The sequence below is a fragment of the Cyanistes caeruleus genome, chromosome 25, assembly GCF_971803275.1.
Source record: "Cyanistes caeruleus chromosome 25, bCyaCae1.hap1.1, whole genome shotgun sequence".
In the NCBI taxonomy this organism is placed as follows: Eukaryota; Metazoa; Chordata; class Aves; order Passeriformes; family Paridae; genus Cyanistes; species Cyanistes caeruleus.
The window spans coordinates 4,443,998-4,468,263 of NC_141725.1; the positions used below are offsets into that span (position 1 = coordinate 4,443,998).

General features: G+C 57.4%; 1 protein-coding gene across 2 annotated transcripts; it reads left to right on the plus strand.

The window, feature by feature from the left end:
- Positions 1–1,964: 1,964 nt before the first annotated feature.
- Positions 1,965–24,060, plus strand: OCLN (occludin). Of its 2 annotated transcripts, XM_086862333.1 has the most exons (8): positions 1,965–2,502; positions 7,438–8,159; positions 13,080–13,238; positions 16,973–17,127; positions 17,896–18,096; positions 21,877–22,048; positions 23,323–23,364; positions 23,453–24,060. In XM_086862333.1, the coding sequence occupies exons 2-8, from the start codon at positions 7,440–7,442 to the stop codon at positions 23,552–23,554; spliced, it is 1,551 nt and encodes a 516-aa protein (XP_086718459.1). In that variant the 5' UTR covers positions 1,965–2,502; positions 7,438–7,439; the 3' UTR covers positions 23,555–24,060. The 2 variants fall into 2 exon arrangements, with proteins under 2 accessions (XP_086718459.1, XP_086718458.1); XM_086862332.1 differs by lacking the exons at positions 1,965–2,502; positions 7,438–8,159 and adding an exon at positions 9,146–10,579.
- The last annotated feature ends 206 nt before the right edge of the window (positions 24,061–24,266 follow it).

Genomic DNA, 24,266 nt, shown 5'->3' on the forward strand with positions numbered 1-24,266 from the left:
TTTTGGGGTCGGTTTTGGGGGTTTTTAGGAGGATTTTAGGGTCGGTTTGGGGGGATTTTGGGGTCGGTTTTGGGGGGATTTTAGGGTCGGTTTGGGGGGATTTTGGGGTCGGTTTGGGGGTTTTTAGGAGGATTTTAGGGTCGGTTTTGGGGGGATTTTGGGGGGATTTTAGGGTCGGTTTTGGGAGGATTTTGGGGTCGGTTTTGGGGTTTTTAGGAGGATTTTAGGGTCGGTTTTGGGGGTTTTTAGGAGGATTTTAGGGTCGGTTTTGTGGTGATTTTGGGGTCGGTTTTGGGGGGATTTTAGGGTCGGTTTGGGGGGATTTTGGGGTCGGTTTTGGGGGTTTTTAGGAGGATTTTGGGGTCGGTTTGGGGGGGATTTTAGGGTCGGTTTGGGGGGATTTTGGGGTCGGTTTTGGGGGTTTTTAGGAGGATTTTAGGGTCGGTTTTGGGGGGATTTTGGGGGGATTTTGGGGTCGGTTTTGGGGGTTTTTAGGAGGATTTTAGGGTCGGTTTGGGGCGATTTTTGGGGCGCTTTTTGGGGATTTTTAGGATTTTCCCCCTCCCAGGGAATTTTGTGGGGGTGACAAAACCCCGCGGGGGGAGGGGGGGGGGGGCAGATTTTGGGGGTCCCCGGGAGGGTTGGGGACATTGGGGGAGGGGTGGGGCGGGGTGGTGGCCCCGTGTGACAATCCGGGGGTGGCGCGAGGCTGTCAATCATTAACGCGCCGCGCCTGGCACTGCTGGCACTGCTGGCACTGGTGGCACTGGTGACACTGGTGGTGGCGCTTGTGGTGGCGCTGGTGGTGGCGCTGGTGGTGGCCCGTGGGGGAAACTGAGGCACGGGGACACCGGGGCTTCTGTGTCCCCTTCCGGGGGTGGCCTTGGAGCCTCAGGAGAGCCCCGGGGGTCGCGCGGTGGCCGGGAGGGGTGACATCAGTGTCCCCAAAAGTGTCCCCTAAATGTCCTCAAAAGTGTCCCCTAAAATGTCCCAAAAATGTCCCCAAAAATGTCCCTTAAAGGTTCCCCCAAATGTCCTCAAAATGTCCTCAAAAGTGTCCCCAAAAGTGTCCCCTAACGTGTCCCCAAAATGTCCCCAAAAATGTCCCTAAAGTGCCCCCAAAATGTCCCCTAAAGTGTCCCCAAAGTCCCCAAAAGTGTCCCTAAAAATGTCCCCAAAAATGTCCCTGAAAGGTTCCCCCAAATGTCCTCAAAATGTCCCCAAAAATGTCCTCAAAAGTGTCCCAAAAATGTCCCCAAAATGTCCCCAAAAATGTCCCTAAAGTGCTCCCAAAATGTCCCCTAAAGTGTCCCCATGAATGTCCCCAAGTTTTCCCCAAATGTCCTCAAAATGTCCCCAAAAATGTCCCTAAAGTGCCCCCAAAATGTCCCTTAAAGTGTCCCCAAGAATGTCCCCAAGTTTTCCCCAAATGTCCTCAAAATGTCCCCAAAATGTCCCCTAAAATGCCCCCAAAATGTCCCTAAAAATGTCCCCTAAAGTGTCCCCAAAGTGCCAAAAATGTCCCCAAAAGCGTCCCTTAAAGTTTTCCCCAAAAGTCCTCAAAATGTCCCCAAAAGTGCCCCCCAAAAATGTCCCTAAAATGTCCCCAAAAGTGTCCCCGAATGTCCCCAAAGTGTCCCGATCCCGGCTGCTCTTGGGGGGTCTCCAGGGATTTTTTGGGGTCTCCAAGGATTTTTTGGGGTCTCCAGGGATTTTTTTGGGGTCTTGAGGGATTTTTTGGGATCTCCAAGATTTTTTTGGGATCTCCAGGGATTTTTTGGGATCTCCAGGGATTTTTTCTGGGAATTCCAAGGTTTTTTTGGGAGTTTTTCCAGGTTTTTGGGGGGTCTCCAGGGATTTTTTGGGGTCTCGAGGGAATTTTTGGGGGAATTTTCCAGGGATTTTTTTGGGGTGAAATCTCCAAATTTTTTTTAAATTCCCCCGGGGGGGGATTCCTCCCGTTCCTTCCCCTCCCCCCCCGTTTTTAACCCCTCCGGTGCCGGTTCTTCCCCCTCCGGTGCCGGTTCTTTCCCCTCCCCCCCATTTTTAACCCCTCCGGTGCCGTTTCCTTCCCGTTTCCCCCCTTTTTTAACCCCTCCGGTGCCGGTTCTTTCCCCGTTCTTCCCTTCCCCCCCGTTTTTAACCCCTCCGGTGCCGGTTCTTTCCCCCTCCGGTGCCGTTCTTTCCCCTCCCCCCGTTTTTAACCCCTCCGGTGCCGGTTCTTTCCCCCTCCGGTGCCGGTTCTTTCCCCCTCCGGTGCCGGTTCTTCCCTTCCCCCCGTTTTTAACCCCTCCGGTGCCGTTTCCTTCCCTTTCCCCCCCGTTTTTAACCCCTCCGGTGCCGTTTCCTTCCCTCCCCCCCTCGTTTTTAACCCCTCCGGTGCCGGTTCTGCCCCCCCGCCCTCCCCGGGGGCGGGTCCCGGGGCCGGTCCCGCAGCGCCGCCGCCTCCGCCGCTCCCGGCTGCCATTTTAAGGTGAAACAAAGCGGCGGCGGAGGCGGCAGGTGAGCGGCTCGGTGGGCACCGGAACCCCCGGCACCGGCACCGGCACCCCCGGCACCGGCACCGGCACCGGCACCGGCACCGGCACCACCCGCTACCGGAACGGGGGGGAGCGCCGGGGGTGTCCGCGCACCGGGGCGGGGGGGGGGGGGTTGGGGGGGTTCGTCCTTCGGAACCGCCGGGCTTCTCTCCGGTACCGGGTACCGGGTACCGGCCGCGGGGGTGCAGAGCGGTACCGGGCTCTCCATCGGTACCCGGGACCCCGCCGGTACCGGATTTTAAAGCGGTGCCGCGGTTCCCAGCGGCTCCAGCCGGTGCCGGTCACGGGGTTCCCGAGCGGTACCGGGAGCCCCAGCGGGTCCGCACCGGTACCGGCTCTCCAGCGGCACCCGGGTCCCCGCCGGTACCGGATTCCAGAGCGGTTCTGGGGTCCCCACCGAATCCGAACCGGTACCGGGGTCCGCACCGGTACCGGATTCTAAAGCGGTACCGGGAGCCCCAGCGGCTCCAGCCGGTACCGGTTGCGGGGTTCCAGAGCGGTACCGGGAACCCCAGTGGCAACCGAGTCCGCAGCGGTACCGGGTTCTGAAGCGGTACCGGGTCCGCAGTGGGTCCGCCCGGTACCGGTCACGGGGTTCCAGAGCGGTACCGGGAGCCCCAGCGAGTCCGCACCGGTACCGGGATCCCCAGCCTGCTCCGCCCGGTACCGGTCACGGGGTTCCAGAGCGGTACCGGGATCCCCGCCGGTACCGGATTCCAAAGCGGTACCGGGTTCCCAGCGGGTCCGCACCGGTCCCGTCCCCCCCGACCCCACCGAAACCCCCGCACCCGCTCCCGGTTCGGGTCCCGGTTCTGCTCCCGGTTCTGCTCCCGCTCCCGGTCCCGCTCCCGGTCCCGCTCCCGGTTCCGCTCCCGGTCCCGGTTCCGCTCCTGCTCCCGCTCCCGGTTCCGCTCCCGGTCCCGCTCCCGGTCCCTCTCCCGGTCCCGCTCCCGGTCCCGGTTCCGGTCCCGGTCCCGGTCCCGCTCCCGGTCCCGGTTCCACTCCCGGTTCCACTCCCGGTTCCACTCCCGGTTCCGGTCCCGGTTCCGCTCCCGGTTCCGCTCCCGGTCCCGCTCCCGGTTCCGCTCCCGGTTCGGGTCCCGGTTCCGCTCCCGGTTCTGCTCCCGCTCCCGGTTCTGCTCCCGGTTCCGCTCCCGGTTCGGGTCCCGGTTCCGCTCCCGGTCCCGCTCCCGGTTCCGCTCCCGGTTCCGCTCCCGCTCCCGGTCCCGGTTCCGCTCCCGGTTCGGGTCCCGGTTCCGGTCCCGGTTCCGGTCCCGGTTCCGCTCCCGGTTCCGCTCCCGGTTCCGGTCCCGGTTCCGCTCCCGGTTCCGCTCCCGCTCCCGGTCCCGGTTCCGCTCCCGGTTCCGGTCCCGGTTCCGCTCCCGGTTCCGCTCCCGGTTCCGCTCCCGGTTCCGGTCCCGGTTCCGGTTCCGGTCCCGGTTCCGGTCCCGGTGTCCTCCGGGCTCCCACCGGGACTGGCGGATTTGGGATTTTTGGGAACCGGGCCCCCCGCCCTTGCCGGGCTCCCCCGGTACCGCCGGAACCGTTTTGGGTTTTGTTGTTCCGGGATCTGTGCCCGGCCCCGGGGGGGTCCCCGCGCGGATTTTGGTGATTTTGGGACCCCCCACGCCCCCAAAATTGAATTTTTCCAGCCTGGATTCGGCGGCTCCGCCCTCTGCAATGATTTTTAGTTAATTATTGTTAATTATTCTGTTTTTAATTATTTTAATTATTCTATTTTTAGTTATTTTTAATTATTTTAGTCTTAATTATTCTATTTTTTATTGTTATTTTTATCTTATTTTTATTTGTATTTTTAATTTTTATTTAAATTTTCATTTATGTTTTTATTGTCATTTTAATTATTTTTATTTTCATTTTTATTTTTATTTTCATTTTATTTTCATTTTTATTTTTATTTTTATTTTTATTTTTATTTTCATTTTTATTTTTATTTTCATTTTATTTTCATTTTTATTTTTATTTTATTTTTATTTTTATTTTTATTTTTATTTTCATTTTTATTTTATTTTTATTTTTATTTTATTTTTATTTTTATTTTTATTTATTTTTATTTTTATTTTTATTTTTGTTTTATTTTTATTTTTACTTTTATTTTTATTTTTACATTTATTTCTATTTCTATTTTCATTTTTCTTACAATTTTAACGATTTCAATTTTCATTTGAACTTCATCTTTATTTTAATCTCCATTTTAATTTCATCTCTATTTTAATCTTCATCTTTTTTACTTTAAATTTTTACTTTAAATTTTAATTTTAAATTTAAATTTTTATTTCTTTTTTAATTTAATCATTCTTTTCATCGCGATTATTTCCGTTTTTAATCCTCCCGGATCAGCTGAGGCCAAAACCGAGAGAATTCCAACAATCCCAATTAATTCCCTGCCCGGCTCTGGGGGAGGGACAGGGAGGTGACACCGAGAGCCCGGCGTGGCTGCGTGACTCACCGTGCCTCAGTTTCCCCGCCTCAAAACCTCCTGGGTGGTGACTCCGTGCCTCAGTTTCCCCTGGTGACTCCATGCCTCAGTTTCCCTTGCTGACTCCGTGCCTCAGTTTCCCCTGGGGACTCCGTGCCTCAGTTTCCCTTGCTGACTCCATGCCTCAGTTTCCCCGCCTCAAAAACCTCCTGGGTGGTGACGCCGTGCCTCAGTTTCCCCTGGTGACTCCATGCCTCAGTTTCCCCGCCTCAAAAACCTCCTGGGTGGTGACTCCATGCCTCAGTTTCCCCTGGTGACTCCATGCCTCAGTTTCCCCTGGTGACTCCATGCCTCAGTTTCCCTTGCTGACTCCGTGCCTCAGTTTCCCCTGGTGACTCCATGCCTCAGTTTCCCTTGCTGACTCCATGCCTCAGTTTCCCCGCCTCAAAAACCTCCTGGGTGGTGACACCGTGCCTCAGTTTCCCCTGGTGACTCCATGCCTCAGTTTCCCCTGGTGACTCCATGCCTCAGTTTCCCTTGCTGACTCCATGCCTCAGTTTCCCCTGGGGACTCCATGCCTCAGTTTCCCCGCCTCAAAAACCTCCTGGGTGGTGACGCCGTGCCTCAGTTTCCCCTGGTGACTCCGTGCCTCAGTTTCCCCTGGTGACTCCATGCCTCAGTTTCCCTTGCTGACTCCGTGCCTCAGTTTCCCCAGGAAACTTTTTTAAGGGGTCTCCCAATTTTTTTTTGGGGTGGTCTCCGAGTCCTTCCAGGGGAGGTTTCCCAGATTTTTTTTGGTGGGGTCTCCAGGCTTTTTTGTGAGATTTCCAAGATTTTTTTGGGGTGATCTCCAGGCTTTTTTTTTGGTGGGGTCTCCAAGCTTTTTTTGTGGAGTTTCCAAGATTTCTGGTGGGGTCTCCAGGATTTTTGGGTGGGGTCTCCAGGATTTTTTTGGTGGGGTCTCCAGGATTTTTTGGTGGGGTCTCCAGGATTTTTTGGGTGGGGTCTCCAGGATTTTTTTGGTGGGGTCTCCAGGATTTTTTTGGGAAGTTTCCATGGCTTGTTGAGAGCGGATCTCCAGATTCTTTTGGAGGAGCTTTTCCAGGAGGAATCTCCAGGCTGTTCTTGTGGGGTCTCCAAGAATTTTTTTGGTGGGGTCTCCAGGATTTTTTTGGATTGGGATCTCCAAGCTTTTTTCACGGAATCTCCAAGCTTTTTTTTGCAGAACTCCCGAGCTTTTTTTTGGTTGGATCTCCAATCTTTTTTCGGATTGGGATCTCCAAACTTATTTCAGATTGGGATCTCCAAGTTTTTTTCGGATTGGAACCTCCGAGCTTTTTCCCGTGGCTCCTCCGAGTTCCTTCACGTAGAAACCTCCAAAGCTTTTCCCGACCCAGATCTCCAAACTCCTCCTGGAGGATTTTTCCCGGAGGATTTTTCCGGATCTCCAAACTCCTCCTGGAGGATTTTTCTGGATCTCCAAACTCCTCCTGGAGGATTTTTCCCGGAGGATTTTTCTGGATCTCCAAACTCCTCCTGGAGGATTTTTCTGGATCTCCAAACTCCTCCTGGAGGATTTTTCCTGGAGGATTTTTCCTGGAGGATTTTTCTGGATCTCCAAACTCCTCCTGGAGGATTTTTCTGGATCTCCAAACTCCTCCTGGAGGATTTTTCCTGGAGGATTTTTCCGGATCTCCAAACTCCTCTTTGAGGATTTTTCCTGGAGGATTTTTCCGGATCTCCAAACTCCTCCTGGAGGATTTTTCCAGATCTCCAAACTCCTCCTGGAGGATTTTTCCTGGAGGATTTTTCCGGATCTCCAAACTCCTCCTGGAGGATTTTTCCTGGAGGATTTTTCCTGAAGGATTTTTCCAGATCTCCGAACTCCTCCTGGAGGATTTTTCCTGGAGGATTTTTCCTGAGGATTTTTCTGGATCTCCAAACTCCTCCTGGAGGATTTTTCTGGATCTCCAAACTCCTCCTGGAGGATTTTTCTGGATCTCCAAACTCCTCCTGGAGGATTTTTCCTGGAGGATTTTTCCGGATCTCCAAACTCCTCTTGGAGGATTTTTCCAGATCTCCAAACTCCTCCCGGAGGATTTTTCCCGGAGGATTTTTCCTGGAGGATTTTTCCAGATCTCCAAACTCCTCCTGGAGGATTTTTCTGGATCTCCAAACTCTTCCCGGAGGATTTTTCCTGGAGGATTTTTCCAGATCTCCAAACTCCTCTTTGAGGATTTTTCCTGGAGGATTTTTCCCGGAGGATTTATCCTGGAGGATTTTTCCTCATCTCCCAACTCTTCCCAAAGATCCCTTTTTCCCCACCGAGCTTTCCTCCGGCGTGGCCGCCTCCACCTGGTGACAACCTGGTGACAACCTGGTGACAACCTGGTGACAACAGCCTGACCAAAGTCCTCCACCACCTCCCCGCAGCGCTTTTATCCCTGTCCTTTCCAGGGATGCTCCCCAAAAAACCCTTCGACGGCCCCACCGCCCCTTACGGACCACCCCCTCCAGCATTTGGGCCACCACCACCGGGATTTGGGCCAGCGACCGGCGATTTCGGCTACGACTTCACCTCCCGCTCGCCACCGCCGGGCTCCTACTACGTGGAGGACGTTCCCCAACATTTCTACAAGTGGTGGTCGCCGCCGGGGCTGGTGCGGGCGCTGGAGGCCGCGGTGATGCTGCTCTGCGTCGCCGTCTTCGCCTGCGTGGCCTCCACGCTGGCCTGGGAATACGGCTACGGCTACGGTGGCTACGGGAACGGCCTGGGAGGCTTCTACGGCTCCGGTTATTACGGCGGAGGGGTGAATTACGGTTACGGGTACGGTTATTACGGCGGTGTCACCAACCCACGGACGGCCAACGGTTTCATGATGGCCATGGCGGTGCTCTGCTTCCTGGCCCAGCTGGGATTTCTGGTGGCCGGTTTGAGCAGGTCCGGCGGGTCGAGGTCGCGCCGGTTCTACCTGGCGGTGCTGGTGGCCAGCGCGGTGCTGGCGTTGGTGATGTTGGTGGCCAGCATCGTCTACGTGGTGGGGGTGAACCCGCAGGCGCAGATGAGCGGCGGGGGCTACTACTACAGCCCGCTGCTGGCCATGTGCAGCCAGGTGTACGCCGGGGGAACCGTGCTCAACCAGTACCTGTACCACTACTGCACCGTGGACCCCCAGGAGGTGAGGGAGGGACCCCCAGGAGGTGAGGGAGGGGTGGGAAATGGGGAGGGACCCCCAGGAAATGGGGCAGGGACCCCGGGAAATGGGGGAAGGAGCCCTGGGAAATGGGGCAGGGACCCCCAGGAGGTGAGGGAGGGGTGGGAAAGAGGGAGGGACCCTCAAGAGGTGAGGGAGGGGTGGGAAAGGGGGGAGGGACCCCCAGGAAATGGGGGAGGGATCCCCAGGAGGTGAGGGAGGGACCCCCAGGAAATGGGGAAGGAGCCCTGGGAAATGGGGGAGGGACCCCCAGGAAATGGGGAGGGACCCCCAGGAAATGGGGAGGGACCCCCAGGAAATGGGGGAGGGACCCCCAGGAAATGGGGGAAGGAGCCCTGGGAAATGGGGCAGGGACCCCCAGGAGGTGAGGGAGGGGTGGGAAAGAGGGAGGGACCCCCAGGAAATGGGGGAGGGATCCCCAGGAGGTGGGGGAGGGACCCCCAGGAAATGGGGAAGGAGCCCCGGGAAATGGGGGAGGGACCCCTAGGAAGTGAGGGAGGGGCGGGAAAGAGGGAGGGACCCTCAAGAGGTGAGGGAGGGACCCCCAGGAAATGGGGGAGGGACCCCCAGGAGGTGAGGGAGGGGTGGGAAAGGGGGGAGGGACCCCCAAGAAATGGGGGAGGGACCCCCAGGAGGTGAGGGAGGGGTGGGAAAGGGGGGAGGGACCCCCAAGAAATGGGGGAGGGACCCCCAGGAAATGGGGGAGGGACCCCTAGGAAGTGAGGGAGGGGGGGAAATGGGGAGGGACCCCCAGGAAATGGGGGAGGGACCCCGGGAAATGGGGGAGGGACCCCCAGGAGGTGAGGGAGGGGCGGGAAAGGGGGGAGGGACCCCCAGGAAATGGGGGAGGGACCCCCCGGGAAATGAGGGAGGGACCCCCGGGAAATGGGAGAGGGACCCCGGGAAATGGGAGAGACCCCCCTGGAAATGGGAGAGGGACCCCCGGGAAATGAGGGAGGGACCCCCGGGAAATGGGAGAGGGACCCCCGGGAAATGAGGGAATGATCCCAAGGAAAGGAGGGATGAGGATGGCGATCCCAGGGGAATCACAGGAATTCCCGAATGTGGGAAGGACCCCACAGAAAGGTTTGGGATCTGGGAAGGACAGGAAAGGTTTGGGAAGGACAGGAATGGTTTGGGGTTTGGGAAGGACAGGAATGGTTTGGGGTTTGGGAAGGACAGGAAAGGTTTGGGAAGGACAGGAAAGATTTGAGATTTGGGATCTGGGAAGGACAGGAAAGGTTTGGGAAGGACAGGAAAGGTTTGGGAAGGACAGGAAAGGTTTGGGAAGGACAGGAAAGGTTTGAGATTTGGGATTTGGGAAGGACAGGAAAGGTTTGGGGTTTGGGAAGGACAGGAAAGGTTTGGGATTTGGGATTTGGGAAGGACAGGAAAGGTTTGGGAAGGACAGGAAAGGTTTGGGATTTGGGAAGGACAGGAAAGGTTTGGGATCTGGGAAGGACAGGAAAGGTTTGGGAAGGACAGGAAAGGTTTGGGGTTTGGGAAGGACAGGAAAGGTTTGGGATCTGGGAAGGACAGGAAAGGTTTGGGAAGGACAGGAAAGGTTTGGGAAGGACAAGAAAGGTTTGGGGTTTGGGAAGGACAGGAAGGTTTGGGATTTGGGAAGGACAGGAATGGTTTGGGAAGGACAAGAAAGGTTTGGGGTTTGGGAAGGACAGGAAAGGTTTGGGATCTGGGAAGGACAGGAAAGGTTTGGGGTTTGGGAAGGACAGGAAAGATTTGGGATCTGGGAATCACAGAGAACCTTCGGGATCGGGCTCATCCCACAGGAGAGACCCCCAGGAGCGCTCGGATCTCCAGGATTTGGGAATAAACCCTTGGCAAAGGGGATTTGGGGCAGGGAGAGCGGGTCCCGAGGGGATTTCCCGCTGGAATCCCGGGATTCGGTGGCTCTGCGTGTCCTGGCCCCGATCCCCGCCTGCCTCGGGATGAGCTGGGACTGCGGGAAGGACCGGGACAATCCGGGAAAACCGGGACAATCCCGGGCTGGGAGAGAGGAACCGGGACAATCCAGGAATCTGGGAAAACCGGGACAATCCAGGGCTGGGAGAGAGGAACCGGGACAATCCAGGAATCTGGGAAAACCGGGACAATCCCGGGCTGGGAGAGAGGAACCGGGACAATCCAGGAATCTGGGAAAACCGGGACAATCCCGGGCTGGGAGAGAGGAACCGGGACAATCCAGGGCCGTGGGAAAACCGGGACAATCCCGGGGTGCAGGAAATCCCGGGACAATCCCTCCCGCTGCTCCCGGGAGTTTCGGGGAGGGGACGAGCCCCGGAGCCGCTTCCCAGTTTCGGGAACTTTGCTCTCCCGGTTGTAAAATCCTTGGAGCGGAGCCGGGTTGGGGAAAAACAGGGAAGGTTCGGGATTTGGGAATGTTCGGGATTTGGGAATGTTCGGGATTTGGGAAGGTTTGGGGTTTGGGAAGGTTCGGGATTTGGGAAGGTTTGGGGTTTGGGAAGGTTTGGGATTTGGGAAGGAACAGGGAAGGTTCGGGATTTGGGAATGTTCGGGATTTGGGAAGGTTCGGGATTTGGGAAGGTTCGGGATTTGGGAAGGTTCGGGATTTGGGAAGGAACAGGGAAGGTTTGGGATTTGGGACAGAAACAGGGAAGGTTCGGGATTTGGGACAGGGGAGATTTGGAATTCGGGAAAAATTTGGGATTCGGGAATCAGCCCCGCCCCCCTCGCTCACCTCCCCCCGCTCTGCCCCGCGCCAGCCCCAAAATGCAGCGATCCCAAATTATTCCCGGGATCCCAAATCAGTCCCGGGATCCCAGATCAGTCCCGGGATCCCAAATCATTCCCGGGATCCCAAATCATTCCCGGGATCCCAGATCATTCCCGGGATCCCAAATCATTCCCGGGATCCCAAATCATTCCTGGGATCCCAAATCATTCCTGGGATCCCAAATCAGTCCCGGGATCCCAAACCATTCCCGGGATCCCAAATCATTCCCGGGATCCCAAATCATTCCTGGGATCCCAGATCAGTCCCGGGATCCCAAATCATTCCTGGGATCCCAAATCATTCCCGGGATCCCAAACCATTCCCGTGACCCCGATCCCTAAACACTGGCAGGGATTGGGAGCGGCGGGGCTGCGATCCCAAAGCATTCCCCGATCCCGGGATCCCGGCTCCCGATCCCGATCCCAAAGCATTCCCAGATCCCGGGATCCCGGCTCCCGATCCCAAAGCATCCCCCGATCCCGATCCCAAAGCATTCCCAGATCCCGATCCCAAAGCATTCCCAGATCCCGGGATCCCGGCTCCCGATCCCAAACCATCCCCCGATCCCGATCCCAAACCATCCCCCGATCCCGATCCCGATCCCGATCCCGATCCCATTCCCGATCCCGGCGCTCCCCGCGCGGGGTTGGAATGCGGCTCTTCCAGCCCGGCCGGACCCGGCAGCGCCCGGAGCTGACCCGGGACGGGCCCGGGAGAGCCCGGGGGGGGCGGCGGCTGCTCCGGGCCCGAACAGCCCCAAACCCTTCCCGAACCCCAAACCCCAAATCCTTCCCAAATCCCAAACCTTCCCTGTCCTTCCCGAACCCCAAATCCTTCCCGAACCCCAAATCCCAAACCTTCCCAGATCCCAAACCTTCCCTGTCCTTCCCGAACCCCAAATCCCAAATCCTTCCCAAATCCCAAACCTTCCCTGTCCTTCCCGAACCCCAAATCCCAAATCCGTCACAAATCCCAAACCTTCCCTGTCCTTCCCGAACCCCAAATCCTTCCCGAACCCCAAATCCCAAACCTTCCCAAATCTCAAATCCCAAACCTTCCCTGTCCTTTCCGAACCCCAAATCCTAAATCCTTCCCAAATCCCAAAACTTTCCTGTCCTTCCCGAACCCCAAACCCTTCCTGAACCCCAAATCCCAAATCCGTCACAAATCCCAAACCTTCCCTGTCTTTCCTGAACCCCAAATCCTTCCCGAACCCCAAATCCCAAATCTTCCCAAATCCCAAATCCCAAACCTTTCCTGTCCTTCCTGAACCCCAAATCCTAAATCCTTCCCAGATCCCAAACCTTCCCTCTCCTTCCTGAACCCCAAATCCTTCCTGAACCTCAAATCCTTCCCTGTCCTTCCAAATCCCAAACCTTTCCCATCTTTCCCAAATCCCAAACCTTTAAAATCCCAAACCTTCCCGAATCCCAAACCCCAAATCCTTCCTGAACCTCAAACCTTCCCTGTCCTTCCTTAATCCCAAACCTTCTTTGTCCTTCCCAAACCCCAAATCCGGCCCGACCTTCCCAACCCCCAAACCTTTCCCGTTTGGGATTTGGGATTTGGGAAGGCCAAGGAAAGGTTTGGGATTTGAGAAGGACAAGAAGAATTCGGGATTAGGAAAGGACAGGGAGAGGTTTGAGATTTGGGAAGGTTTGGGATTTGGGAAGGTTTGGGATTCGGGAAGATTTGGGATTTGGGAAGGTTTGGGATTCGGGAAGATTTGGGATTTGGGATTTGGGATGGTTTGGGATTTGGGAAGGTTTGGGATTTGGGATGGTTTGGGATTTGGGAAGGTTTGGGATTTGGGATGGTTTGGGATTTGGGATGGTTTGGGATTTGGGATTTGGGATTTGGGAAAGTTTGGGATTTGGGATTTGGGACGGTTTGGGATTTGGGATTTGGGAAGGTTTGGGATTCGGGATTTGGGAAGGTTTGGGATTCGGGAAGGTTTGGGATTCGGGATTTGGGAAGATTTGGGATTTGGGAAGGTCTGGGATTCGGGAAGCTCAGAGAATCTTCGGGATCGAGCTCATCCAAAGACTTCAGGGATGAAAATCCCACTCCCCACCGACGAGCCGGGGATGATCCCGGGCAGAATTCCCAAATCCCGTTATTCCCGGCAGGCCGTTGCCATCGCCTGCGGCTTCCTGATCGTGCTCCTGCTGTGCCTCATCTGCCTCTTCGCCCACAAAACCCGCAGCAAGATCTGGAAATACGGAAAACACAACATTTACTGGGATAAAATCCCGGCCGCGCCCGAGGGGCCCGACGTGGAGGAGTGGGTGAGTCCCGGGATTTGGGGATTTTTTTTGGGATTTTGGGGATTTTTTTTGGGATTTTTTGGGGATTTTTTGGGGATTTTTTGGGGATTTTTTGGGGATTTTGGGGGGATTTTTTGGGGATTTTTTTTTGGGATTTTTTTGGATTTTTGGGATTTTTGGGAATGGGATCCGGGAGATCCTTCCCGGCCCTTTTCCCAATGGGGCTGGATGTGGAGGAGTGGGTGAGTCCCCGGATTTTGGGATTTTTTTGGATTTTTTTTGGATTTTTTTGGGCTTTTTGGGAATTTTTTTTTATTTTTGGGATTTTTTTTGGGATTTTTTGGGGATTTTTTTTGGATTTTTGGGATTTTTTTGGGGGGATTTTTGGGATTTTTGGGATTTTTGGAATCTGGGAGATCCTTCCCGGCCCTTTTCCCAATGGGGCTGGATGTGGAGGTGTGCGTGAGTCCCGGGATTTTGGGATTTTTTGGGATTTTTTGGGATTTTTTTGGGATTTTTTTTGGATTTTTGGGATTTTTTTGGGATTTTTTTTGGATTTTTGGGATTTTTTTGGGGGGATTTTTGGGATTTTTGGGATTTTTGGAATCTGGGAGATCCTTCCTGGCCCCTTTCCCAATGGGGCTGTACGTGGAGTCCTGGAATTTTGGGAATGTTGGGAATGGGATCCGGGAGGTCCTTCCTGGCCCTTTTCCCTGGGGCTGGATGTGGAGGAGAGGGTGAATCCCAGGATTTGGGGATTTTTTGGGATTTTTTTGGGATTTTGGGGATTTTTTTTGGATTTTTGGGATTTTTTTGGGATTTTTTTGGGGATTTTTGGGATTTTTGGGATCTCTGGGAGGTCCTTCCTGGCCCTTTTCCCTGGGGCTGGATGTGGAGGAGCGGGTGAATCCCGGGATTTTGGGGATTTTTGGGATTTTTGGGATCTCTGGGAGGTCCTTCCTGGCCCTTTTCCAGTGGATTCCAAATTCCCGGATTCAGGATGGGAGCACGGGGACGGCTTTGGGGGATTTAATGGATTTGGGGACACTGGGAGGGGTTGGGGACACCGGGAGGGGTTGGGGACCCCAAAAGCTTTGGGGACACTGGGGTGGAATTTTGGGAATTTGGGGGGGGACCAGGAGGGGTTGAGGGCTTGAGGGAGGATTTGGGGACACCAGGAGGGGTTGGGGACACTGGGAGGGGTTGGGGACACCGGGAGGTGTTAGGGACACCGGGAGGGGTTGGGGACACCGGGAGGGGTTGGGGACACTGGGAGGGGTTGGGGACACCAGGAGGATTTGGGGACACCGGGAGGTGTTAGGGACACCGGGAGGGGTTGGGGACACCGGGAGGTGTTGGGGACACTGGGAGGGGTTGGGGACACCGGGAGGGGTTGGGGACACTGGGAGGGGTTGGGGACACGGCCAGGGGACACCGGGAGGGGTTGGGGACACCAGGAGGGGTTGGGGACACCGGGAGGGGTTGGGGACACTGGGAGGGGTTGGGGACACGGCCAGGGGACACTGGGAGGGGTTGGGGACACCGGGAGGGGTTGGGGACACTGGGAGGGGTTGGGGACACCGGGAGGTGTTGGGGACACTGGGAGGGGTTTGGGACACCGGGAGGGGTTGGGGACACCGGGAGGGGTTGGGGACACGGCCAGGGGACACTGCCAGGTGCCACCGTGTGCGGTTTCGGTCTGGCCAATGATTAACCGGGAGGTGGCACCGGGAAAACCCGGAATTCCCAACGCCAGGAGCTGCTGGCACCTGGATGGGGACCTTGGGGACACGGCCTTGGTGTCCCCAGCGGTGTCCCCAGCGCGGCCCGGGAGGTGTCACCTCCTGTCCTCTGGGGTGGGAATGTCACAGCATTCCCAGGGGAAAGGGGGGAGGGGATCTGGGGACATTCCTGTCCCTGTCCCCTGTCCCTGTCTCTGTCCCCTTGTCCCTCTGTCCTTGTCCCCTTGTCCCTTGTCCCTCTGTCCCTGTCCCTGTCCCTGTCCCTGTCCCTGTCCCCTGTCCCCTGTCCCTGTCCCTGTCCCCAAATACTGTCCCCTGTCCCCTGTCTGTCCCCTGTCCCTGTCCCCTGTCCCTGTCCCCAGATACTGTCCCCTGTCCCCTGTCTGTCCCCTGTCCCTGTCCCCCGTTCCCTGTCCCCTGTCCCTGTCCCCTGTCCCTGTCCCTGTCCCCTGTCCCTGTCCCTGTCCCCTGTCCCTGTCCCGTCCCTGTCCCCTGTCCCTGTCCCCTGTCCCCTGTCCCTGTCCCCTGTCCCTGTCCCTGTCCCCTGTCCCTGTCCCCTGTCCCTGTCCCTGTCCCTGTCCCTGTCCCCTGTCCCTGTCCCCTGTCCCTGTCCCTGTCCCTGTCCCCTGTCCCTGTCCCCTCTCCCTGTCCCCTCTCCCTGTCCCCTCTCCCTGTCCCTGTCCCCTGTCCCCTGTCCCCTGTCCCCTGTCCCCTGTCCCCTGTCCCTGTCCCTGTCCCTGTCCCCTCTCCCTGTCCCCTGTCCCCTGTCCCCTGTCACCCCTCCCAAGTCCCCTCCCCCGTGGCCGCTCTCCCTTTCTCGGCCCCCATTGAATTTTTCATTTCCATTTTGATTTCCGTCCCTTTTGATCCCACTTTGGATTATTTTGATTTCTTTCGGATCCAATCCCCGTTTATTTACTCAAAGTCCCTCCCTGGCCGAGCATTTCCTGTCCCTTTGGGGACACGGTGCCACCCCTGGTGCCACCCTCAGTGCCACTCCTCAGTGTCACCCTCAGTGTCACCCTCAGTGCCACCCTCAGTGCCACCCTCAGTGCCACCCCGTTTTTGGGGACACCGCTCTTTATGGGGTCACCCCAAATGCCACCAGGTTTGGGGACACAGCTGGTGGCCCTCGGGAGGGGACAGGGACGGAAGTGGCGCGTCCGGCCGGATGTCCCCAAGGCCACCAGGGACCGGACAGGCACAAAGGGCCGGAAGGAAGGGGACAGGGGACAGGCGGATGTCCCCGCTCCTTCTGTGGGGCCACCCCAAAGCTGTGGGGGCGTCACCAAAGTTTGGGGTTTTGGGGTTTTTTGGGGGTTTTGGGATATTTTGGGGGTTTTGGAGTTTGGGATTTTGGGGGTTTTGGGGGGTTTTGGGGAATTTGGTTTGTGGGGTTTTTGGGATTTGAAGTTTTTGGTTTGTGGGGTTTTGGTTTTTGGGATTTTTGGTTTTTGAGGTTTGGGGTTTTGGGGTTTGGGGTTTGGGGGTTTGGGGTTTTTGGGGTTTGGGGTTTGGGGGTTTGGGGTTTTTGGGGTTTGGGTTTTGGAGTTATTGGTTTTTGGGGTTTTTGGTTTTTGAGGTTTGGGTTTTGGGGTTTTGGGTTTTTTGGTTTTGGGGTTTTGTTATTTGAGGTTTGGGGATTTGGGGTTTGGGGTTTTTGGTTTGTGGTGTTTTTGAGTTTTAGGATTTGGGGTTTTGAGGTTTTGGGGTTTGTGGGAATGTCCCTGGAGGATTTGGGGGACTTCAGGTGGGACAACAATCCCTGATTTCCATGGATTTTCCATGGGATTTCTTCTGGATTTCTTTGGGAATTTTGGGGGATTTCTCGCAGAATTCTCGGGGATTTCTCAGGGAATTTTCAGGGAATTTTCAGGGATTTCTCAACAACTTCCAGCGATTTCTCCGGGAATTTCCACGCAGTTCCCAGGGAATTTTCTCAGGCCATTTCTCGCCGCTTTCTCCTTTATCTCAGCCTCCAAAAAAATTCCCAAATCCCGACCCCTTTTCCAGGTGAAGAACGTGTCGGGCGGGACGAGCGTTCCGGACGAGGCCGCCACCGTCGCGTACTCGGAGAAGGGCGCGACCCCCCCCTACAGCCCCCCCTCGTACAGCGACCCCCCCCAAATCGGCCTCGGGGCCCCCCCGACCCCCGGCAGCCGGAAAAGGTGGGAAAAGGGGGCGGGAAAGGGAGGAAAATGTGGGAAAAGGGTCAGGAAAGGGGTGGAAAAGGAGGGAAATGTGGGGAGGGGTTGGGAGAGGGGTGGGGAGAGGATTTGGGGGGTTGGGAAAGGGTGGGAAAAGCTGGGAAAGGAGGAAATGCCCAAGTGCACCCCCACGCCCTGTGCCAAAGCTGTGTTCCCATATCCCATACCCCATACCCCATATCCCATACCCCATATCCCATATCCCATATCCCATACCCCATACCCCATATCCCATATCCCATATCCCATATCCCATACCCCATATCCCATACCCCATATCCCATATCCCATATCCCATATCCCATATCCCATACCCCATACCCCATATCCCATATCCCATATCCCATATCCCGTATCCCGTATCCCACATCCCACATCCCACATCCCACATCCCATATCCCATATCCCATATCCCACATCCCATATCCCATATCCCATACCCCATATCCCATATCCCATATCCCACATCCCACATCCCATATCCCATATCCCATACCCCATATCCCATATCCCATATCCCATATCCCATATCCCATACCCCATACCCCATATCCCATATCCCACACCCCATATCCCATATCCCATATCCCACATCCCACATCCCATATCCCATATCCCACACCCCACACCCCACATCCCACACCCCACACCCCACACCCCACACCCCACACCCCACATCCCACACCTCACATCCCACACCCCATATCCAATGACCCCATATCCCTTCAGTGACCCAGACCCTGCCACCCCCTCGGATGACAAGAGCCGTTCCCAGCCCCTTTCCAAGCCCCCCGCCCGCCGGGGCCGCCGCCGGGGCCGCCGCCCGCCCGAGCCGGACGAGTCCCAGTACTCCCAGTGCTCCCAGTACGAGACTGACTGCACCACGGCCGCGGATTCCGGCGACGAGCGCGACCGTGAGCGCTGGCACAGGTGACAGTGGGGACAGTCCGGGCCTGGATCGGGAATGGGGTGGAGAGCAGGAGCAGGGAGGGCATTGTCCTCCTGTGGTCATTGTCCCTTGTGGTCATTGTCCCCTTTGGTCATTGTCCACCTGTGGTCATTGTCCCTTGTGGTCATTGTCCCTTGTGGTCATTGTCATCCTCTGGTCATTGTTCTCTGTGATCATTGTCCACCTGTGGTCATTGTCCCTTGTGGTCATTGTCCACCTGTGGTCATTGTCCTCTGTGGTCATTGTCCCCTTTGGTCATTGTTCTCTGTGATCATTGTCCCCTTTGGTCATTGTTCTCTGTGATCATTGTCCACCTGTGGTCATTGTCCCTTGTGGTCATTGTCCACCTGTGGTCATTGTCCTCTGTGGTCATTGTCCCCTTTGGTCATTGTTCTCTGTGATCATTGTCCCCTTTGGTCATTGTTCTCTGTGATCATTGTCCACCTGTGGTCATTGTCCCTTGTGGTCATTGTCCTCCTGTGGTCATTGTCCAGCTGTGGTCATTGTCCCTTGTGGTCATTGTCCTCCTGTGGTCATTTTCCCATGGTTTATCCCCATTTTCCCGTGGTTTATCCCCATTTTCCCGTGGTTTATCCCCATTTTCCTGTGGTTTATCCCCATTTTCCGGTGGTTTATCCCCATTTTCCCGTGGTTTATCCCCATTTTCCCATGGTTTATCCCCATTTTCCCGTGGTTTATCCCCATTTTTCCGTGGTTTATCCCCATATTCCCACGGTTTATCCCCATTTTCCCACGGTTTATCCCCATTTTCCCACGGTTTATCCCCATTTTCCCGTGGTTTATCCCCATATTCCCACGGTTTATCCCCATTTTCCCGTGGTTTATCCCCATTTTCCCACGGTTTATCCCCATATTCCCACGGTTTATCCCCATTTTCCGATGGTTTATCCCCATTTTCCCGTGGTTTATCCCCATTTTCCCGTGGTTTATCCCCATTTTCCTGTGGTTTATCCCCATTTTCCTGTGGTTTATCCCCATTTTCCCACGGTTTATCCCCATTTTCCCACGGTTTATCCCCATTTTCCCACGGTTTATCCCCATTTTCCTGTGGTTTATCCCCATTTTCCCGTGGTTTATCCCCATTTTCCCGTGGTTTATCGCAGGTGCCACCGCAGTCACCCCACGGTCACCCTGTGACCACCCCACGATCACCCAGTGGTCACTCCGTGGTCACCCCACGATCCCCTTGTGGTCACCCCACAGTCACCCCGTGGTCACCCCATGGTCACCCCACGATCCCCCTGTGGTTACTCCGTGGTCATCCCATGGTCACCCCATGGTCACCCCATGATCACCCCATGGTCACTCCGTGGTCACCCCATGCTCACCCCACAATCCCCTTGTGGTCACCCCACGATCACCCTGTGGTCACCCCATGATCCCCTTGTGGTCACCCTGTGGTCACCCCGTGGTCAACCCACAATCCCCCTGTGGTCACCCCACGATCCCCCTGTGATCACCCCATGCTCACCTCATGATCACCCTGTGGTCACCCTGCGGTCACCCCACGATCCCCTTGTGGTCACCCCATGATCCCCCCATGGTCACCCCATGGTCACCCCCTGGTCACCCCCTGGTCACCTCCTTGTCACCTCCTGGTCACCCCATGATCCCCCCATGGTCACCCCACGATCCCCCCTGGTCACCCCCTGGTCACCCCATGATCCCTCCCTGGTCCCCCCCTGGTCACCCCGTGGTCACCCCACGATCCCCCCATGGTCACCCCATGATCCCCCTTGGTCACCCCCTGGTCACCCCCTGGTCCCCCCCTGGTCCCCCCCGGTCACCCCGTGGTCACCCCCTGGTCCCTTCCTGGTCACCCCCATGATCCCCCCATGGTCCCCCCCTGGTCCCCCCCTGGTCACCCCTGTCCCCCCTCTGTCCGGCTAGGCTGTTCCCCCATGGTCAACCCTGGTCACCCCCCGGTCACCCCTGTTCCCCCCTGCTCACGCCTGGTCCCCCCCTGTCCCCCCCCGGTCACCCCTGTCCCCCCTCTGTCCGGCCAGGCTGTTTCCCCCTGGTCCCCCCCTGTCCGCCCCGGTCACCCCTGTCCCCCTCTGTCCGGCCAGGCTGTTTCCCCCTGGTCCCCCCCGGTCACCCCTGTCCCCCTCTGTCCGGCCAGGCTGTCCTCCCCGGTCACCCCTGTCCCCCTCTGTCCGGCCAGGCTGTTTCCCCCCTGTTTCCCCCCGGTCACCCCTGTCCCCCTCTGTCCGGCCAGGCTGTTTCCCCCTGGTCCCCCCCGGTCACCCCTGTCCCCCTCTGTCCGGCCAGGCTGTTTCCCCCTGTTCCCCCCTGGTCATCCCCTGTTCCCCCCTCTGTCCGGCCAGGCTGTTTCCCCCTGGTCACCCCTGTCCCCCCCGGTCACCCCTGTCCCCCTCTGTCCGGCCAGGCTGTTTCCCCCCGGTCACCCCTGTCCCCCCCGGTCACCCCTGTCCCCCCTGGTCACCCCTGTCCCCCTCTGTCCGGCCAGGCTGTTTCCCCCTGGTCCCCCCCTGTCCCCCCTGGTCACCCCTGTCCCCCTCTGTCCGGCCAGGCTGTCCCCCCTGGTCACCCCTGGTCACCCCTGTCCCCCCTCTGTCCGGCCAGGCTGTTTCCCCCTGGTCCCCCCCTGTCCCCCCCGGTCACCCCTGTCCCCCCTCTGTCCGGCCAGGCTGTTTCCCCCCGGTCACCCCTGTCCCCCTCTGTCCGGCCAGGCTGTTCCCCCCCGGTCACCCCTGTCCCCCTCTGTCCGGCCAGGCTGTTTCCCCCCGGTCACCCCTGTCCCCCTCTGTCCGGCCAGGCTGTTTCCCCCCTGTCCCCCCCGGTCACCCCTGTCCCCCCTCTGTCCGGCTAGGCTGTTCCCCCATGGTCAACCCTGGTCACCCCCCGGTCACCCCTGTTCCCCCCTGCTCACGCCTGGTCCCCCCCTGTCCCCCCCTGGTCACCCCTGTCCCCCTCTGTCCGGCCAGGCTGTTTCCCCCTGGTCCCCCCCTGTCCCCACCGGTCACCCCTGTCCCCCTCTGTCCGGCCAGGCTGTTTCCCCCTGGTCACCCCTGTCCCCCCCGGTCACCCCTGTCCCCCTCTGTCCGGCCAGGCTGTTTCCCCCTGGTCACCCCTGTCCCCCTCTGTCCGGCCAGGCTGTTTCCCCCCTGTCCCCCCCGGTCACCCCTGTTCCCCCCTGGTCACCCCTGTCCCCCTCTGTCCGGCCAGGCTGTTTCCCCCTGGTCACCCCTGTCCCCCTCTGTCCGGCCAGGCTGTTTCCCCCCTGTTCCCCCCCGGTCACCCCTGTCCCCCTCTGTCCGGCCAGGCTGTCCCCCCCGGTCACCCCTGTCCCCCTCTGTCCGGCCAGGCTGTTTCCCCCCTGTCCCCCCCGGTCACCCCTGTTCCCCCCTGGTCACCCCTGTCCCCCTCTGTCCGGCCAGGCTGTTTCCCCCTGGTCCCCCCCTGTCCCCACCGGTCACCCCTGTCCCCCTCTGTCCGGCCAGGCTGTTTCCCCCTGGTCCCCCCCTGTCCCCACCGGTCACCCCTGTCCCCCTCTGTCCGGCCAGGCTGTTCCCCCCCGGTCACCCCTGTCCCCCCCGGTCACCCCTGTCCCCCTCTGTCCGGCCAGGCTGTTTCCCCCCGGTCACCCCTGTCCCCCTCTGTCCGGCCAGGCTGTTTCCCCCCTGGTCACCCCTGGTCACCCCTGTCCCCCTCTGTCCGGCCAGGCTGTTCCCCCCCTGGTCCCCCCCGGTCACCCCTGTCCCCCTCTGTCCGGCCAGGCTGTTTCCCCCCGTGGTGTCTCCGGGCGCTCGCCGGCGCTACAAGGAGGAGTTTGCGTCGGAGCTGCGGCGCTACAAGGAGCTGTGTGCGCACATGGACGGCGTCAACGAGCGCCTGGCAGCGCTGGGCCGGCAGCTGGACCAGGTGCCCGAGGACAGCCCCCAGTACCAGGTGAGCCCGACCCTTCCTCATCCTCGCCTTTTCCTCCTTTTTTCCCCTCTTTTCTGTTGTTTTCCCGCTTTTTTTTCCACCTTTTGAGGGGTTTTTCTGAGTTTTTCTGAGTTTTTTTATCCTTTTTTTTCCCCGTGATTTTTTGGCTCTTTTCCGTCTTTCTTCCTTCTTTTTGTCACATTTTGTCCCCTTTTTTCTCCCCTTCTCCACCATTTTCCCCCACCATTGTCCCCTCCTGTCCCTGTCCCCTGTCCCCACTTGTCCCTCCTGTCCCCTCCTGTCCCCACCTTGTCCCTCCTGTCCCCACCTTGTCCCTCCTGTCCCCTTCCTTTTCCCCACTTCCCCCCCATTTTTCCCCTATTTCCCCCCTGTCCCCTCTGTCCCTCCTGTCCCCTCTCCTGTCCCCACCTTGTCCCTCCTGTCCCCTTCCTTTTCCCCTATTTCCTCCCTCATTGTCCCCTCCCTGTCCCCTCTTGTCCCTCCTGTCCCCATTGTCCCCTCCTTTTTCCCCCCATTTCCCCACCATTGTCCCCTCCCTGTCCTGTCCCTGTCCCCTCTTGTCCCTCCTGTCCCCTCTCCTGTCCCCTGTCCCCTTCCTTTTTCCCTATTTCCCCCCTCCCTGTCCCCTCCTGTCCCCCTCTTATCCCCTCTGTCCCCATTGTCCCCTGTCCCCATTGTCCTCTCCTGTCCCCTCCTGTCTCCATTGTCCCTCCTGTCCCTGTCCTGTCCCCATTGTCCCCTCTTGTTCCCTCTGTCCCCTCCTGTCCCCATTGTCCTCCCTGTCCCCATTGTCCCCTCCTGTCCCCCCATTGTCCCTCCTGTCCCCACTGTCCCCTCCTGTCCCCTCCCTGTCCCCCCTTGTCCCTCCTGTCCCCATTGTCCTCCCTGTCCCCATTGTCCCCTCTTGTTCCCTCTCTGTCCCCTCCTGTCCCCATTGTCCTCCCTGTCCCCATTGTCCCCTCCTGTCCCCCCTTGTCCCTCCTGTCCCTGTCCTGTCCCCATTGTCCCCTCTTGTTCCCTCTATGTCCCCTCCTGTCCCCTTCTGTCCCCATTGTCCTCCCTGTCCCCATTGTCCCCTCCTGTCCCTGTCCTGTCCCTCCTGTCCCCTCTGTTCCCTCCTGTCCCCCCTTGTCCCTCCTGCCCCAATGTCCCCTCCTGTCCCCATTGTCCTCCCTGTCCCCATTGTCCCCTCCTGTCCCCTCTGTCCCCTCCTGTCCCCTCTGTCCCCCCTGTCCCCCCTGTCCCCTCTGTCCCTGACCCCGCTGTCCCCACAGGCCCTGGCTGAGGAGTACAACCACCTCAAGGACCTGAAACGGGTGAGTTTTGGGTTTCCCCCCCCGTTTTTTGGTGTCACCCCGTTGCGTGTCCCCAAACGTCCCCTGACCGTCCCCGAATCCTTCGCAGAGCCCGGAATACCAGGAGAAGAAACAGGAATCCAAAACCCTCCGGAACAAACTCTTCCACATCAAGAGGATGGTGAGCGACTACGACAAACTCCGGGGGTGACCCCGAAACCGCCACCCCCAAAAAAGGGACATTTTTTGGGGGGGGGGACATCCCCAAAAAAAAAAACATCCCCCCCCTCCCCCATCCCCACCTCTCCAAAGACTTTTGTGCCTTTTTTTGGTGTTAAAAAACCCCAAAATTCCTCGTTTTGGGGGTGCCAGAATTGGAGGTGATGGCAGTGTGTCCCCCCACACCCTAAAATGTCCCCAAATGTCCCCAAAATCCACTGGGACCCCCCCAGTGCCTTGCCCTGGTTGTAAATAGGGTTTTTTTTATGGGGTTTGCACCCCCCTGGTTGCCTTAAAGGGGTTTTGGGGGTCTTAAATTGGGGGTTTGGGGGACAAAAAAAAAACCCTTTTGGGGTTTGTTAATTTTTTTTTGGTGGGGGAGGACTCCCCCAAATCCTAAAATATTTTATAGGGAAATGGTGGGAATGATGGGAATTGTGTAATATTTTAATTGGTTTTTTTTTTTTGTAATAAATGAAGTGTAATTGTTGATTTTAATTTGGGGTGGGGGTGAAATGAGGAGGCTGAAATTCCCCAGAATTTGGGAAGGGGAAAATCCCAAATCCCTCCCAGTTTGCGAAAAACAAACCCAAATTCCCGCAAAATTTGGGAGAAAAATCCCAAATCTTTCCACTCTGGGAGAGAAATCCCAAATCCTTCCCAGCCTGAAACGAGGAACCCCAAAATCCCCCAAGATTTGGGAG

Bases quoted from the DNA above. Each gene is read 5' to 3' on its own strand.
- OCLN (XM_086862332.1), top strand. From the start codon at position 9,830: ATGGTTTGGGAAGGACAAGAAAGGTTTGGGGTTTGGGAAGGACAGGAA. The intron at 10,580-13,079 runs GTTCGGGATTTG...TATTCCCGGCAG, and splicing joins GTTGGGGAAAAACAGGGAAG to GCCGTTGCCATCGCCTGCGG. The intron at 22,049-23,322 runs GTGAGCCCGACC...CTGTCCCCACAG, and splicing joins AGGACAGCCCCCAGTACCAG to GCCCTGGCTGAGGAGTACAA.